General features: G+C 39.2%; 1 protein-coding gene across 1 annotated transcript in view; it reads left to right on the top strand.

Annotated features, from left to right (window-relative positions):
• Positions 1-18,088, top strand: part of ENTREP2 (endosomal transmembrane epsin interactor 2) — an 89,214-nt gene that overhangs the window by 70,072 nt on the left and 1,054 nt on the right. Inside the window, exons 6-11 of the mRNA XM_062501564.1 lie at positions 3,998-4,060; positions 6,681-6,841; positions 7,498-7,633; positions 11,918-11,993; positions 12,461-13,054; positions 17,384-17,458. Of these exons, the coding sequence (XP_062357548.1) occupies positions 3,998-4,060; positions 6,681-6,841; positions 7,498-7,633; positions 11,918-11,993; positions 12,461-13,054; positions 17,384-17,458 (1,105 nt within the window). The remainder of the gene's footprint in view (positions 1-3,997; positions 4,061-6,680; positions 6,842-7,497; positions 7,634-11,917; positions 11,994-12,460; positions 13,055-17,383; positions 17,459-18,088) is intronic.

Here is an 18,088-nt window from a genome sequence, read left to right as displayed (position 1 = left end):
AACACAAGCTGTCTGGTAGAAAGCACAGTTTAAATTTTCTAGTGAATTTGAAGAGGGGTTTTTTAGTTCTAAAACAGTCCTACCTAACAAATACTTCATTTCAAGTGCTAAGGGAAAAAAAAATACTGCAAAATACTTCAAAGTGTTTTTATTACTTTATATTTTATTTTATATTTTTTCTGGATTGTTCCTTATTTGAGTTGACTGTTTCAGAAAGTACCCCAAAATTTTCATTTCACTATAACCTTTCTCACTGTGTTAAGTATATGCATTTGCTGAGGCAAAGAAACCCTACTATTTGTACTAAAGCTGCAAGAGAAAGTAATAGGATAGCTAAAGATTGGAAAGACATTTGTTGTGTTTCACTAGAGATTTTAAGGCTGCACTCCATTACAGGGCTTCTCAGAATTGTTCTTTCTGTGTACACACCCTTCCAGCAGATAAATGTGAATCAAATCAGTTCATATCAAGGCTCTGTAATGTGAAGAAACCTTTCTTAATAACCAGACTGTCACTTCCATGATATTTCATTTCTTGCCTGAGGCAGTTTCAGTTTGCATCTTCTCTGATGAATGGCTACTGTGAAAATGCACCCTGTTTTCTTCAAAAGGTAGCTGCCTGGATTAAAGTAAGAAATACAAGATATTACACCCACTGTGGCCGAGCTAAAGCACCAACTACATCTACTCCAGTCCTCCTTCCACTCCACATATGTTTATACACTTCTTATCCTAGAAGTGCTGGCACTGATACTATTAAATGTGTTCTGATTTTATCACCATCGCTGTTAGTAGCTGTTCATGTTGTGTGATACCTAAAACCATCTGTTATTTTGTAAAGAAGATAAGGTAGTGATGACATATGCAAGCTGTAATGTTTAATTACTGTTTTCATCAGTCCTAATGATAATTTAGCATGTCATTACCTTAATAGGCTGTAGTTAACATTTCTTCTGAAACACCTCACAGAAAGCATTTCTGTATGAGGGTAATATCTTGCTGGCATTGTTTAACCCCCATATTCTGGTGAAATAGTAATTTAAAAAACTGGCAGGGTGAGCTTAAGTGAGAATTGATCTAATGTTAGTACATATAATTTATTATTTAACTGCATCAAAACATAAATAATCATTTTTTGGGCACAAAGTTCTCTTACAGGTACTGTAAAACCCAGATGGGAGTCCCTTTAGAAATATTGGCAGTGACATACATCCATAGAAAGGTCCTAAATGTAAATATGATTGCATAGATACTCCCTTCATACCCACCATAAATGCACATCTTCAGTTAGGAAATCTTTTGACATTTTTAACAAGTGTATCATGTCTCATCAAACATTTTATTGGTGGAATAAGAATATTTAATACTTAAGACTACAGTATGGTCAGTACTTCAAAATGATATCACAGAGCAATGCCCATGAGGCTACAGAGCTAATGGCTTGTGATGGTCGTAGGAACAGCAGCTGGAAACAACTGAGCAGAAAAATATGAATATGTTCTCCTTATCAAAATATTTTCTGTCTCATAATTTCCCTTTAAGATCAGGGACAAATTAGAAGAGTCAACCATAGTCCTTTTGCACTTGCAGACAATTAGAGTCCACATTTCCCTTCAGCAGATACTGATTCCAGTGTTTCAGAAAATGAAAATGGGAACCTGTCCAGGAGGACAGTTAATTGAGGACAGAATTATAGACCCAAGTGTATTGCGCAGAGCTTTTACTCAGGATAACATGCCAGTATTTAATTAGATGCAATTAGAAATTTTTATTTTCAATTCTCAAAAATCAGTGGATTTTTATAAATGAAATGAGAATAATGTACTCTGGATTCTCCAGAGGACTGATTTCATAGTTACACAGTACATTTAATAAATGTGATATGGAAGGCAGAGGTAATTACATGCAGATATAGGAAAAACTCCAGATAAGTTTCCCTTAGAGCACCAGGCACATACTGATACATGGCACTTGTGGTTTAGATAAGCTGTAATTGCTGAGCAGTGACTCCCAGCAGTGGCATTTACATGGGGTCAGTGGTGCTGAGCAGGTGCAGGATATATATGATATCCTGATATCATACATATAAGATATATAGGATATCCTGAGGTGTAGGAGATATATGTGCTGAGCAGAGGATGTCTTTGCTGATGTTTACTGTGGAGGTCCCACAGCTGGGAGCCCTGGTGCAGAGATGTTATTCTCATACACCTTGGGCAGAAGGATGGACCACATGGTATCACATGAGGAGCTGTTTCAATAGAGAGTCATATTGACAAGTCTTACCTGCTGTTTCTTCAGTTCCTTGACTGGGTCTCCTCCATCAGCTTTTACCTCAGTGTACTCAAAATATTCAGAACATGAATAATACCTTCTGGTCACTTCAGTGGCCAACTTAAAGATGATCTTTCAGTGAAGAGCTGGAAATTTGGTCTGACAAAAACAGAGGGAGTTTTACAATTTTACACATACCTATGTAATTGTGTTTATTTCACCTGGAAAAGTTAAGCACTCAGAGATGTGTTACTCTTCACTGGGCAGGGATAGCTGATGTGTCTGGCTGCAGCCCTGTGAGCTGACAGAGGAGGTCACTGGTGTCCAGCCCTGTTGTTTGCTGTGTAGACTTCTCAGTACTATGGCAATGGACCCTTGAGCATAACTGCATTTTCAAAAACTTTTACCTATTCTGGAAGTGGGGTACTTCTAGAATTTGTGCTTCTACTTCTCTGCTTCCTCACAACTTGCTGCTGCTGCCATGGCAAACTCCTCTATTGAATGCAGGTCCAAGCAGTGGGTTTACAGTGTTTTACAGCTTTCTTGTTTACTCTGCTGCAACCAGACCCAGAGCATCTTTTACTCTTCCCTCATAACTGCATACAAAATAAAAAAAGCAAGTAGTCCTCACTATGAGGGCTGTTTAAATCAGACTGTTCAACTCTGTCCAAGCCAGATGTGCCCAGTGAAAACACACCAAGTCCTGTGGTCAGGGTGTGCTCTGTGCTCTGTGTTGCACATCCCTCTAGCACATGCTCTGCTCTGTGTAATGCCCATCCAGTATCAGACATGTTTCACACACTAAAGTAAGGCTAAGGATGAGAAAACACCTCTGTGAGTGTAATCGTTCAAATGCAAAGCATCAAACATGAAGTCAGCTGTTTCTAAAAGAAGAGCATGCATTCCAGAGCTGTATGTCATTGCCTGTCAGATTTCTGAAAGCTCCCAGCATCCAACAGCTCCAGGAGGGTGACAGAAATGGTCGAGTCTTTTGGATTTCCACAGCCATGGGCTTTCTCCTTCTTTCCAGTAAATATGTTTGAAGTATCTGTTGATAGCTATAAATTCTTGCTAAGCTTTGAATGCAGTTGGGTGTTTACCAGAGGTGCTATATGCTGTTTATCTTTGTCTGCAACCATTTTCTATCAATTGCTTCTGCAGTGGCCATTAGTTTAATCCCAAGGCTTGCTGGGAGACCCACTGTGTGAGTTGTTCCATACTGGGGGCTGTAGTTTTTGACATGATATTGAGTGCAGCTTGATCCTGTTCATCCTGGTGACTGAACAGGCCGTCCCCATTTTCTGCTTGGCAGTTCTTGTTGTTTCCTGTCCCATTTGCCATCAGTATCTTGATACTGACTATTTGATAACAGCTGTCTACTAATACCAGAAATGTGCGTTTGTGTATGAAAGTATTTGTCAGTGTTTCTTCAGCTTTCTCAACTCATTGCATTTTTACTGTCTTCTTTTAACCTATGAAATTTGTATTAAGCCTTTGCTGAAACCCTGCCAGACTTCACTATTTGAGACTAACTCTTGAAGATTTTTAAAATGCATTTTCCTGTAGAAAGAACAAGCTTGTGCAGGTTACCAGAGACCAGTTGATAATGTAATATGGAATAAAATATTACTTAATTCCCATTAACTAGCTTTCAGTTGTTTTCTCAAGGATGTCTGTTCTTTGTGGTAATCCCTTATATTTGCTATTGTTTCATTTCCTGCTAGTTTCCCTCTTACAGCCTTTTTCACTTTAATTTCTGTGCCTTCCAGCAGGATGATATCACACAGGTAAACTGTTCTTTATAAACACCCCCAAACGTGTATTTTCATGTCCATCCTGCTGCTTGTTGTCAAGTGTTGGTCACAGTTCGTTGCCATGGTTTGTAGTGCTGGATCTTGAAAGGGATGCAGATAATTCTGCTGTTCAACTGAACTGCATCCCAACATTAGGTCTTTTCCTCCTGGAACCACAGCCCCTTCTGCCCTGTGTAAAACCTCTCCTTCCTGTCATGTCCCACGAAGTGTGTGCTGATGGTTCACCTGCTGTGAAAATACTGTGTGTGTTTCATTGCCCTGTTCTGACAGTGCTAAGAGTATCACTCCCCATATGAGGCTGAATGGATTCAGCTCCAGGGAACTCCAGGACTGAAGAAATGGAGCTACAAGTTCTCTGGTGCAAACCAAAGCTTGGCGTCCATGGCAGCATGGAAACAGTCTGGGAGAAGGTCGTGGAAGTTGTAAATTAAAATTGCTTTGTTTCCAGACTGTAAAAATGACCCAAATTATCAACTGTTTAGGGAAATGAGGGCAGTCCTGAGTTTGATGGAGCCAAATAATGTACAAAGTGTGACCCAGCATACTCAGGTACTTGTCTTCATTATGATAAATGTTTGCAAGTTTTAGATAATTATGTTGAAGTTTGTCTTGCTTCCTTTTTTCCTAAAAGATTCTTCCATGTATTTGAGATGGTAACAGATTGATGATTGCTTAGGGCAGAAGTTTGGAGTTTAATGGTTGATATTAATGTAATGTTACACTTCAGGAAATGGCAGTTGAAATGGCAGTTGAAAGACCAGATGAGTTTAGACCAAATGACTGCAAGAAAGTTTTGTTGTTTTTTTTTTTTCTGTAAGCCAAATACAGAAATGTCTGATAATACCTGGGATAACAGCATTGCACCTCTCCTGGAGGATGAAAGAGCATCAGACATTTCACATAACAAAGAGTAAATCAGACTGATGCCATGTCTTTGTTTCTGTGCTGTACCATGGGGAGAATGCAATGGCTGAAAGTCCTTGGTTGGCTGTAGGATGTAAGAAATAATACATTCTGCAGAGGAGGTTATTTATTAATAATTGTGTGTGGAAATATCTCTGGAGAGCTGATCAGTGAGCAGCTAATACTTCATTTTCACAAACAGTTGATATTGGTCCTCCTGACCCTCTGCTGTGCTGTACTATTACAGCTCTGACTTCTGAAACAATATACATAGAGTGTGTTTAATAGAACTAAGATGTAACTCAAGCTTTAAAACACAAAAGACCAGTATCATTTCTGTGGCAACATAAATTCAGCAGAACTATACCAAGTTAAATTTCAAAAAGTGATAAATATAGAGCTGTGATTTTAAAAATGAAGGTAATTTACTTGCTGTTTGCTGGATCTCCTAAGCATAAACATTCTCCCTTTTATTTTACTGTTTCCCAAGTCTTTGTCATGGATTTAAACAAGCAATAATGTGATGAGCCAACAGTACAAAGACATATGTTGTCTTGTTCCAGTCTAAAAAACAAATCTGCTTTCAGCAAATTTCTTAGCTGGCTTGTTTTAGAAGGCAGGAGCTAAAGATCAAGTCATCTACTGAGCCAAGAAAAGTGATATGACAGCAGAAACTTGCCTGGAGAGGAAAAAATTCTGTGGTTTTGGATTGCCTTTTAGTCCCCTTTGATCCATGGGGAGCAGATAGAGCCAGGTGTGGGTTGTGGGATCTTCAGGATGGTCCATATTTGATCTTGAGTTAGTTCAGGCCTTTCCCAGAATACCTGTGAGTGTTCCTGATATCAGTGGTATTGGAATGGCTTCTTTAAATCAGTGCTCTGCTGGAAGCTAATGAGGTTCCTATCACAAATACTGATGTGGTTCTCACTATTATTACTTTTTATTGTGCAGTGCAGTTATTTTCTGTTGTGTTTTGAGATGTGTATATGGGGCAAATGTTCTTCTTATTTTCCTGCCAGTACTTAAAGCCTTTATACCACATTTAAGTGTGCAGTGTCTGTATCACCAAACCACAAAGAGCCATTAAGAATATTTCATTTTTACAAGAGCAATAAAGATTAGTTATAAACGGCCCCTTCATTGGAAGTGAAAAATGGGTGGGATATTTCCAGTTGTTTTATTCAAAACATAATGTCTGTGTAGCAGCCTGTTTCTAGTTAGTTTTATTTGGGGTTGCTTTTGCGATTGGAATTGGGGTTTTTTTTTCTCTGTAAGTGCAAGGCAGTTCAGATTGGAAACAAAAACATGCAAATAGTTGTTTTAATAATTATATCTATTTTTCATCAGTTATTAAAATAGAATTGATTATGTGGGGCTACAGTAAAACAATATGCAGTGTAGAAATACTTTTTTGAAAAGCCATTAAATTGTAAATGTCTGTGTCCTGCATCCTAAGAGTGACTGACTTGGAGGTCCACAGCCTCTGTGTCTTTAGTAAAACCTTGTGCTGTATTTTGGCAATCTGACTCACCCTCCTTTCTGATCACAAGTATTCTTATGCTCCCAGAAGTGCCTTTTTCATTTCAGCTTGGGTATTAATGGAATTGGTATTGGTTAGTGTTGCTTAAAATTGTTGATATTGGTGATGATGTTTCTACCACCTAAAGGAGCTTTACCTGTTCATTTTCAGTTTCTGCCACAGAGGCCACATTCTGCCAATCCTGACTGCATGACTCCACATGGAACTGTCCTGCACCAAACCCTGGATTTTGATGAGTTCATCCCACCAATCCCTCCACCTCCCTACTACCCACCTGAGTACACCTGCACACCTGTGGGGGAGGCACAAAGGTGATTCTCCTTCCCTGTTGTGGCAGTCAGCACTTGGCTCTCAGCTCTGCACGAGGGAGCCCTTTCAAAGAGTACAAAGCCAAATAATGTCCTTCACTTACATTAGGCTCTTCTTTTCCAGAGAGATTACATATGGTTTTTTGCAAACTTGTTAGACTACATCTGGAAATATTTGTGTTAAAGCACTGCTGCAATAGAGAAATGATTGAGCTTAGCTAAGACAAGGATAACAATGTCTGAGCTTTGAGCAAAGATCCCTTTGTAAGTGATCCTTTCACACTTATTAACATTATACATTTGAAGTTGAGTATCTGATTTAAGTTTTAAGGAAATAATTATGTGTATTAATTTATAAATACTAATGCTAATTAAATACTGTTTAAAGTAAGAATACAATTAATGTGTATTAATTTGGAGTGAAGGACATTAATGATGTCAAAACAGCCTGGTAAAGATGGCTGGCACCCTAAACAAAATGCAGTTGTTAAAGCTACCCTGTGAACAAGGGCTTCCTTTTGGATGTTTAATAAATTTCTTGGATGTAATTCTTTGCAGCATATTGGTTTTGAATTCAGAGAAGTCTTTACATCACTGTGGTGTAGGTAATAAATCCAGTGCAATTTCTTAATTGTTTGCTTGTCTATGTTTTTATGTAGAAGTCTCCATTTGGACTTCCCTCATTCCCCATTTGGTGCTTTGTATGAAGTAACCATTAATAGCCCAGGAATGCTGTATCCAAACGAGCTACCCCCTCCTTACGAGGCAGTGATTGGAGAGATGCCTGCCAGTCAGGTGAGGAAAACCAGAGAAAATTCTTTATGTGATCTTCAAATTTTTATGGGGCAAAATAATTCTAGACAAACTTTAAAGAAAAACCATTTAAAAATACTTATATTCTTCTAAAACATTTTCGAGACCATCTTCTTTATAAGGGTTTAGCCAACAAATTTTACTTCCTACTCAACAGCCATGAGTGGTTCTCTATTGCTTAACCTTCTGATTGTTACAGTTTTGGTAATCAGCTTCTGCTGTTATGTGGTAAGACCACAGAACGTCTTTACCCTGAAATTAGAGAAGGGATCCAGTATACTTGAGACCAATATTTATGTTAGACTTTTTGCTTTATTCTGTACAGTATTGACTGAGCTGAAACTGGAATGATAATGTATTTGCATGTACAGCCAGAGCTGATTCGAGCATTTGACTGAAGGAATTTGTGGTGATTAATCAGCTGGCACAAAGGGAAAATACTTACAATTGCTTTTAGAAGCTCTAATTGCTTTCAGGCTTCAGTAAAAACTCCAGGAGTCAAATGTTCTAGGTATTCTTTATCAGTTGTTAATGGCACACTGAGGAAATACCTGTGTTCAGGTTGCCAAATTACACCCACATTACAGAGGGCACTATTTTGCCTTTCCCCAAAATACAGCAATATTGAAATATTTCCTAGTGACTTTTTCCACGCTGGGAGAGACCAGAATTGAAACCACCCACCTAAAGAAATGATACAAATTTTTGCTATTATACACAAGAAGATTATTAAGATAATTAATAAGACAAGCAGCTGAGAAAAGAAGAACATTGAAATTCAAAACCTATAACCAAAATGCAATCAAATCTCTCCAAGATATGCCTAACTTTGCAGCTTCTGTGACTGACAAAGCTGCTTCTGACAGGTCTTCTGATCCTTGCCTTGTACTATACCCTCCACCCAACACAACAAATAGGCCAAACATTGCATTACTTTTGATTTGTTTGGCTATGATAAAATGAATCTGTATAAACTGCTTGTGAGTGAAGTTCCTTGCTGAACAGCAAAATTGGAGTTTGCAAGGCCATCTCCTTCTAGAACATTTTTTTATCCAATTTCCATCCTTTTTCCTTGGCAGTGATTTTTCCAGTGATTAAAAACGTGGACAAAAGTGATACATGCATGGTTTGGGGGGCAAAGAGAAGACTCCTATCTGTGATAAGAATTTATATGTGGTATTAAGTAAGGATTAGCAAAGTGTATTTTTAGTAAAGCACAGAATCATTTTAGGCACTCTTGTAACTGGTACCACTCTTGGTGTGAGCATCAGTATTCAGCTGTACAATAGCACCAGCATGTAACCAAAATATAATTTAACAAGATGTGACTTAAAGCTGTAAAGTCATGCTCTTGCAAGAAGAGCTTTAAAGCTTGGCTTTAATAAGGAGATGTATTCACTGTTCACTTTTGGCATCTGTGGTCACCTTCAGGACCTTGTCTGTTCACCTCTGGCCACCTGAGTTCCAGAGGTGTTTGACCTAGTCACCAGTGAAGATAAATGGTGACTTTATTTCCAAAAGTGATAATTACACAGTTTCTTACCAGGAGTGTGTTTATATGAACTTGGTAGCTGCTCTTCAGAGAGCAGCTCTGGCAGGCTCTGTGTCTCAGCACTGAAGCTCACTGGCAGGGATAACCAAAGCCTACAGTGACACTGTAGCCACAGATTTTTCTTGACAACAAAAGCCTTCATGTATTTTTTGCAATTAGTGTCCCAGCTGAGCTGTAAATGGAGAATGGAGCCAAAGTCTAAGACAGTTTTGGGTCTACAAGAAGAATAAAGTGGAGACCTGAGTTCTTATGTGCTGCAAATGCTCCCATAGAACACAGTACAGTAGGAACTGAAATAATGAGATTTATAAATCCCTCAAAGGCAGGCTTGGCAATGGAAATCATGGCAGGGATTTAGCTCCAAATGTGCTTCTGGGAACCATTATGTAATAATGTCATAATAGTAAAACCTTTTACCGTGCATCAAGCAGTAGGTTTTATTTGTTTTTAAATGGATTGAGGTCCTTAGAATTTTATTAAATTGTACCAAATTAGACTCGATATTTCATGCATTTTATGGCCAACAATGTCAGTGCTAATTTAAGTGGCTGCATCCACGTAAAAACTGCTGTTGTCATCTGTACTGATTAGGAATTCCCATTTCATGACTATAAAAAAGTGGTTTTCACACTGTTTTCCATGCAAAGTACTGACTGGGATATAGAAAAGATAAGAACAGACAGATCAGGGTTCTGGGTGAGCTAACTCAATAGTGTTTTTATAAGGTTATCTAACCTGTAGGCTGTGCAGACTTGTTAAAAGCAGAGGTTTTCTTCCTTTTTTCTTTCGATGGCTTAGTGACTGTCTGAGGATGTGGAATTCAATAAGGTTTTGTTACCCTTGGCTGTGCAGGGGCCTGCAGGAAACCATATGCTGTCCCTGTATGAACCAAAGCTCTGATCTGGCTTCAAAATTGTCAGTGTTACCTCCAACAATTAAAATCCTGGTTCTCCTTCCCCCAAGCAAGAAGGTTAATCAATTCCAAATGCATATAAAATACATTTAGTAATTATTCAGAGTCAATGTAGAGTATCAATAAGTATTTCAGTACAAATTTTCAGCAGATATTTTCCAGTCAGTGATTATGAAATCACCTAGATGAAGAATTTATGAAAGCCCCCAGACTCCCTAGATATTTAAGAAGAAATAGACACCTTTAAAACATTATACTATTTCTTCCAAAAGGTAGTCAGTCTGAATTTTCTACAACAACGAAGACCATTCGTGAAAATTTCTTGCTTTTCTAGTTAGTTCCCAGAACTTCCACAATTAGATCTCAGGAACAATCTGTGACTTTAAGTGACACCACATTTTACTTTTTACCACAGATGTGATACTCTGATACAATCAATAAAGAGCCATTCAGAAGTTTTCAAGGGAAGTGATAAAAACATGAGCAATTTCTCTTTTGCTTCCCAGTCCTCTATCCATCTCTTGCTGAGTTAAAATATTTCTGGTACTGTCCTTTGGAACAGTTGTTTGGAGTTGTATCTGCTAACCCTTAAAATAATTTTTAAAAACTAAATTTGTATCAAAAGGAGTTTCCTGGTCACTTGATCAGAGAAAGTGATAGATAGATAGATAGAGAGATAGATAGATAGATAGATAGATAGATAGATAGATAGATAACAATAAAATAGCACAGTAAGTTATTCACAAATGTGTGCTGTACTGTACACTGGCATGTGAAATGGAAGCTCTTTCCCTAATAGCTTTAGACTTATTGTGTCACATCCAATTTTTTAGAAGGTCAGACACAGATTAAGTGCTTGACAAAAAGGTTTGCCCAGGTTTGACTGATGCTGATTTCTGGACTGCCATGAACCATAATAAGCTCTACTAGTTAATTGTGGCCCTACAGACAGAAGTAGATATGATGCTTTCTGCTCAATCTTGTTCCTTATTTATTGTTACCAGCTATGTATTGAAATATTTTTTTTGATAATCACATTCCCAAGGAACAGCTAAAAACTTACTGATATTGGCAACAAGGTCCAATCCAAAGTCTAATCAAATCAGTAGAAAGAAAACTTCCTATATTTCAGATATTTATGGATCCAGTCTTTCCAGCAGGAATGATTCTATATTTTGCTCACATGATTCTCAAAAGTGAAGGGAAAGTTACCCCCTTAGAGCCACCCCTTCAGAAAAAAAGGTGAGTGGTAATACTGTCTCCATTCAGCAATCTCCAACAGGCTGGAGAGCACCTGGGTGGCAACGATGTTACAGGACTTCAAAACACATAAGAGGTAACAGCTTCACAAATAACTAAAGGGAAATACTGCTCTTGTGCTTGTTTTTGTGGTTTCTGGTTTTGCCTCTCCTGTTGTAGGGTGATACAGTGTGGTGAACAGAAAAACAAGCACAATATGAGAAACGCAGACTGTAGAAATAGAGATTGCTTTTACCAAACCCACTTTGGTGTTAAGCATTGCATTAAGTTTAGTAGGATGAGCCTACAGCCCCAAGTGCCTGTGAATTCAAGATGAATTCACCTTGTAGATTCTGGAAAAATGAAAAATTACATTAAGCATGTGCCCTTGCCCTGCATTTGCTCCTGACCCAAAGATGTAAAATAATTTAAGTAGCTTTCAATCTGAATAGCAGCTCATATGAAAGTGACTCGCATTGTCAGATGTGTCCTTTAGGTCCTGAGCGCTACACTTTGGTAAGCTGCAGGTTAATGAGCTCTTTTATTCCAAATGTTCATTTAGGGTACTGGTGCTGTTCAGCAAGCATCTGAATCAAGCCTGGGGGAGAGGAACACAACCCCGGACTTCAGCACACAAGGTGATTGTAGCTTTGCATTTGTCTCCTTAAAGATGGAGTGGATAAAGTTTTGAGTTCTCCTCTCCCCCTCCCTCTCCTCAACCATGGGTGGCTTCCTGATCCCCACACTTCTCCAAAGAGTAGTTTCCTCCATGGCTTCCAGGAGCCTGAATAGGAAGCTTGCTGCCTGAAGCACAGATGTTGAGGATGCAAGTAAATGAGAAGCAGTACATAGCCTGTTTATTTAAAGTTGAAACGTCCGTATCAAGAACAGCACAGAAATGTATTTGCTGAAGGACACTAGAAAGAAGTAAATTACTTCAGTGCTTTTTCCCTTTGGCATTCTTCATCTGAGAGCTTTTGAGTTCTTATTGATAAAAGAACTTGGAGACTTCTAAATTTAAATTAGTTTACAGAACATGGGGAGAGAGAAGATTGGGAGGGCAGGCTAGAAGTTTTTATTTTTCTCTGAATCTCTTGTTTTTCAGTTTCTGTTGAGAGCACCTCTTTGATGGTCTCTGAGGCTGTTGATATCCCAGACCATAGCTTCTCCGAGGATTTTTGTTCACTGGAAGTTCAAGGATCTCTCCACTCTGCAGATCTTTCTCCCTACTGCATAACCCCCAAGGGGGCTGCAGACCAGAGCTGCAGTGGCCTGGATTGCCACACTCACTGCAGCTTTCACAGAACTTGCTCAGAGGGCTTTCCTGATGAGGGCGACAGTTCCCACAGCCGAGCCTCTACAGACAGGCTTCAAGGACTGAAAAACAGCTGTACCCACAGCAGGTCCTTGGACTGTTCCTCAGGGAATTACAGCCCCTCAGAAAGAGAACTGCAGAGTTCTGCTCAAGAGAGCAGTGCCACGCCACCTTTGAAGCAAAGAAAAACCTGCTGTGTGGACTTTAGCCGGCCTCCTGCTACTTTCCAGACCTCTCCCTGTTTTGGGCCTGCAAACACTTCACCATGTGCCAGTGGCCATGAGGCTGCTGTCCAGCAGCAGCACGTTACAAAACACCCAGCCTCAAACTCAAACATCGTCCGATCCAGCAGTGCCCCTGCGTCCTGTTCGTCTGCCACTGAAGGTACGTGTGGGACCGCAGGGCAGCAAACGTGGAGCAAACTACTAGTACTGATTTGTGCAGGAATGGGTGCTGCTGGAAATCATATGCAGAGTTCTAAAGAGGGTTATCTTAGGTGTAAAGTCTTTAGCTCCATGCATATTTTCTAAATTTGAAAGTTTTTAAGAATGGAAATGGAAAAATTGACAGAGTGAAATTAATTTTGGATTTTCTAAATTTCACCTTTCTTTCTGCACTGCTCAGAAAACCATGTTTTGAATAGCTGTTTCCACCTCTGTTACTGTACTTCTGAGAGGCTAAACTAAAATGTGTAATGGTAGCTGGGGTCTGTTCAGGAAACTGTTACTGGAGCTGTCATGCTTGTTGTACAGCAGGATGTGTTTCCTCAAGGTGACACTGACATTGGCAGTATTGGGGCATGTCAGAGGCAGTGACTGTGACTACTGACAATGGGGTGTATGGTGAAAAGTTTTGAAGGACAAAGAAATGAACATGAGGCATATGACAAGATGATAAAGGAAAAGGTAAGCTTTTGGCTGTAGTGGATAAGTGTCTCCTGCTAGGAATCCCCTTTTAGAAAAGTAGGGAAGAGGATATGTTAGCTGAACAGAGTATCTTCATAAAAATCTGCTTGTTAGTGAATAATAAAGGGTTGATTTAGTAGAGAATAATAGCAGCAATGTATAACTGTCTAAACCATTTGAAAGGGATCTAAGCTGTTCAGAGACATTCAGGTGGATAACCCAGAGCATTGGCTTGAAAGTAAAGATTAAAAGCCTTTTCAAATGCCATGGGTTCTGCTGCTACAAGATCTGTTTTCTGCTTTCTAAGGGATCTAGAGGAAGAATCATGTGACTAGCTCAGAGCAAAATGAGACAAAATATTGAAATAACAGGTTTCATTTAGGATGATGTTTTGGTTCTATTACACTTCTTTCATATTTATGAATTTCAGAGACTTCATACTTAGCTCAGTAACTGAATGTCTTTTACCTTTAGAAATGTAGCCTCTGCATCTGGGCCAGGAAAAGCGAATCTTTAATCTAGAAGTCTGCATTTATTTTATGACATTTACTCTGCTAAGACATGCATGCTGTGAAGCTGCCAGGCAGGCAGTAAGTAGGAATTTATGAATCCTTTCTGCTGTGTGAAAGTCATGAACAACCCTTTCTCTTCTGGATCAGGCTCTGCAGCTTTCCAGAACTGTGCTCCATATGCTCGTTGAGCAGCATTTGCCATGGGCAGCCGTACCCACGTGTTCCTGATAGCTCTGGACACCTGGTGGAGCAGATGTTCTGCCTTCTTTTTTAATGTGTCCTAAGTACATTCATCATCTCTTCTGGAAAAGTGGCATGGAGGGACATGGGTTGGACATTACTGAGGTGTAACTGGTCTTAGTGAAAACTGGAGTAAAGAGGCGGAGAAAGTTCTAGAGATACTGACACACGGGATGGGGGGAGCAAGTGCAGTGACTTGGAGGGGCTGGGTGCTGAACTACATTGCCATTTTTTGCTTCCTGCAGAAGACACTTCGTAATGAAATCCTTACGGGAAGGATTGAGTTGAGTCTCTAGTTAAGCCTAGATGTATTCTTTCATGCATATGTTTGGCAAACTAGTTTGCAAAATTTTAGTCTGTGAAGGTTTACATTGCATCCCTTTCCTCTGCTTTTTATTGAACCTGATTTGGAAGTCATACATAGGTTAGAAGGAGCCCAGATCTGGTAACACATTCTGGCTGTTTGTAGCAGCCCTGAGGCTGTATTAAGTATTTTCCCTAACTGTATTTTTCCTAAGCTGTGTTAAACAACTGAAGTTCGTTACAGTCTTTGTAAGTTTAAAAAGGCATTTGATCTTGCTTTTTCATGACTGACTGTTGATATTCACTGCAGAATTTTCAAATATACCCACGGAATTGCATAATAGGCAAAGATAAAGGGAACCAACTGAGCTCCCTCAACCAACACACAAATACTTTTGATGCCTGGAGGAGCTGGAACAGAGGCTAGACAGAGTTAAGAGGAATAAAATGGATATTTACTGTGGGGCCTTCAAAGGCCACACTCTGGCTGTACCAGTCGTGGCCCCTGCCTGGATGGCTCCAAGAGGGAAGCAAAAGAGAGCTTGGTCACGAGATTCCACATTTTTATAGGTTTTAGTCCATTTGCATACAGAAGTCAATTGTCCAATTAATTGCCTCAGATAATGGAAGTTTCATCCTCCTTGCTTGCTTGCCTGCCCTTTTCAAGTTATTTATGCTTAGGGCCTGAAGTTTGAAGAGATTGTCCTTGAGTCCCCAGCTGGAAGAGGAATGTTTTGTCTTCACCACCAAAGCACAACAGAAAAGCACACCCAAGCAGAACAGAAAAACTTAAAACTTAAGGCATCAGTTTGGGTTTTTCAGTAAAATACATCTACTTCTAAAAAATTGTCCTGGAGTAAAAGAACTGCTCAAGTGGACTTGACTTCATGAAAGCCAGAGCTGTAACTACACATTGTTTATACTAATAACTGTGGGCTTTGGAGAGCTGAGGCTGGAGGAGCTTTAGCCATGTTCACAAAAGGGAAAATACAGTGGTCAGATTATAGCTGGGGCTTGGGTTTTTCTTAAGACACTGCCTTTCTGCTACAAGCAAAAATTACTAATTTATCTTCTGCCTCACTTCCAAGCCAACTTGAAGAGGTTTCGAAGCACAACCTTGAAATTTACTGTGTAGATTTTTGTGAAATGGGTTTTGAATGTTATTGTGATTGCACTACTCATAGTTTGGAACATAAATTATTTGACATGGGGATGGTGCTTATGTGCAACAGGACAGTGACACAACAGCAATGAGATCTAATGAATTTACCAGAATTTACCAGTAATTTGCTTCATGCGCATCTTGACCTGATGGAGTCTATGTGTTATAGTCAAATAAGTATCCCATTAAATCTTTAATGCTGAAGGTCAGCTTGCTTGTTTTGAAATACCTGTCATTCCTAGAGGAGAAATTCTAAATGAAGGTTTAGTTTAATAGCTGTCTTTATACAAACTGTGTACTCCCTGCACAATATTAAAATGGTAGGTTCACATACCATTATCAGACATAGCTCCCTCCTAAAAAAAATTACTTAAAAGTTAATAGTTTGCACCTTTTTTCTGCCTTTTGCCTGTAAAGTTTGTCATGGCAAAGGCAGACAAAATCAACTCTAGCACAGATGTTTATTACAATAAACTTCATTTATGTTCAGCTATGTTAGACTATGTGGCTGTATCAGTTAAGTGCCTGAGTGATTATTGTAGTGTTTGTGCTCCAGATAATTCAGGGTCATACACAGTTGTGTAGCTTTGACTTGCCACAAGTATGTTAAACAGTTTAGTAATGGATGGGAAGACAGAACCTCTGAAGTGTCTCCTCTTAATAACCATGCCATGATTCATGTGCTGCAGTACTTAAGCATAATAGAACAAATTAAAGACAGAACAGAAGCTGTCTCTCTTAATTTCTTACAAATTTTCTATGTTTATAGCATCCTACATTTGTTTCCTTCATTTAATTATTCACTTTACCAGGGAGGATTATGACAGCTTTTCATTATAAACTGTCCCTGGAGATGTGGAAGAAAACCTCTCCTGAGCTACCTAGAAGTTCAAAACGGTTTTCAGTCTTGGAAACAGTTAAACAACCAAGTGTGAGGGTTTATTCTATCTTGTCACAAATGAAAAAAACTGCAGTGGTAGTTACTGTACAGTGTGATCTCATCATCATTGATCCCCATGCTGGAATCCCAGAAACTGTCATTAGATGGCATCCAAACTTTCATAAACCCTTGTTATTGGTTGGCTCATCAAGGTACCATCCTGCTCACCTGCCCATTAATTTAAACAGTGGTGTGTTACATTTTTACTGAAAATAATGAGACTATATTAAAAAAGGAGGGGAAATATGGAATAAAATTCTGGTTTTGTAGAAATAAGAGGGATTAATCTTTCCCGTTTTTCCCATTTTCCAGTATAGATTCCGTCTACCCAAGAAATACAAGAAAAGCTCTGAGGTCTGCCTCTATAGGGAGCTTTCCATAGTTTCAGCACTTAGGCCTGAAATATGTAGGATTACAGAGGAAACCATAAAGCATGAGCTCTGTCTTCCTGCTTGTATCTGTGTAACAACTCATAGGGCATTTCTGGGTGTAGTAGCTTCTCTTTATGAATGGACATCTTGAAAGAAGTATTTCTTCTGAGTAGTTTCATTCTGTAAAGGAGATAATAAAGGGTTCCAGTGCATTTTTCCTTGCTTTGGGCAGAGGACAGCAGGGGTTGACTTTGCTCTTTCTGTCTGCCTTTGGTTAAAGGTGATAATTGTGCCTGGACTTCTGTGTGCAGGCAGTGCCAAGATGCAGGATTATCTCCAGCTACAGGAGAAACAGGTGAGAATTGGTTTTCTAAAGCAGAAGATGGGTTTCCTTATTTTCTTTTAAAAATAATGAGAAGTTTCTGAGAGAGAAATGAGCTTTAAAAATCTGGGGCAGAAAAGTCAGTTAACAGTATACATGTATGGTACACAATGCTGATGGAACCTGCCTTGGATGCAAATAAATGCTGTGAATTAGGTCCTCTGGTTTAGATCAGCATTTTTGTTTTCTCCCTGTCTCTCACTGATCTCTCTTGCATATAATTTCCAAGGCCTAGAAATAGGCAGAACTTTGATCTTAAGGTTGGGGCATGGAGCTGGGATGAAAACTTTGAGTTACATAACTTGTAAAGTGTATTGACACAGAGTAGCTGGTGGGTTTCCTTATCATTAATGTCAACTGAAGTCCTTGAAGGTGGAGGCAAAATGTCTGCTTTGCAAAGTACTTTAAATACCCACCCACTCATTCTCATGGCAGTCCTCCTTGGCCATGGGAAGGTCTGACTGCTGACCTTGGTTAAAATTTCCCATTTTGTAGTGTTTCCTTGACTGCATGTTCTTGCTACTCTTCAAACAAAACACATTTTATGACAAAGTAAAAACTTTGTGACAATATTTGTTTTGCCATTTTTTTCTTTCTTCTTTC

The sequence above is a fragment of the Cinclus cinclus genome, chromosome 13 (genome assembly GCF_963662255.1).
Source record: "Cinclus cinclus chromosome 13, bCinCin1.1, whole genome shotgun sequence".
NCBI classification, from domain to species: Eukaryota; Metazoa; Chordata; class Aves; order Passeriformes; family Cinclidae; genus Cinclus; species Cinclus cinclus.
This window is presented reverse-complemented; position numbering and strand designations above follow the sequence as displayed.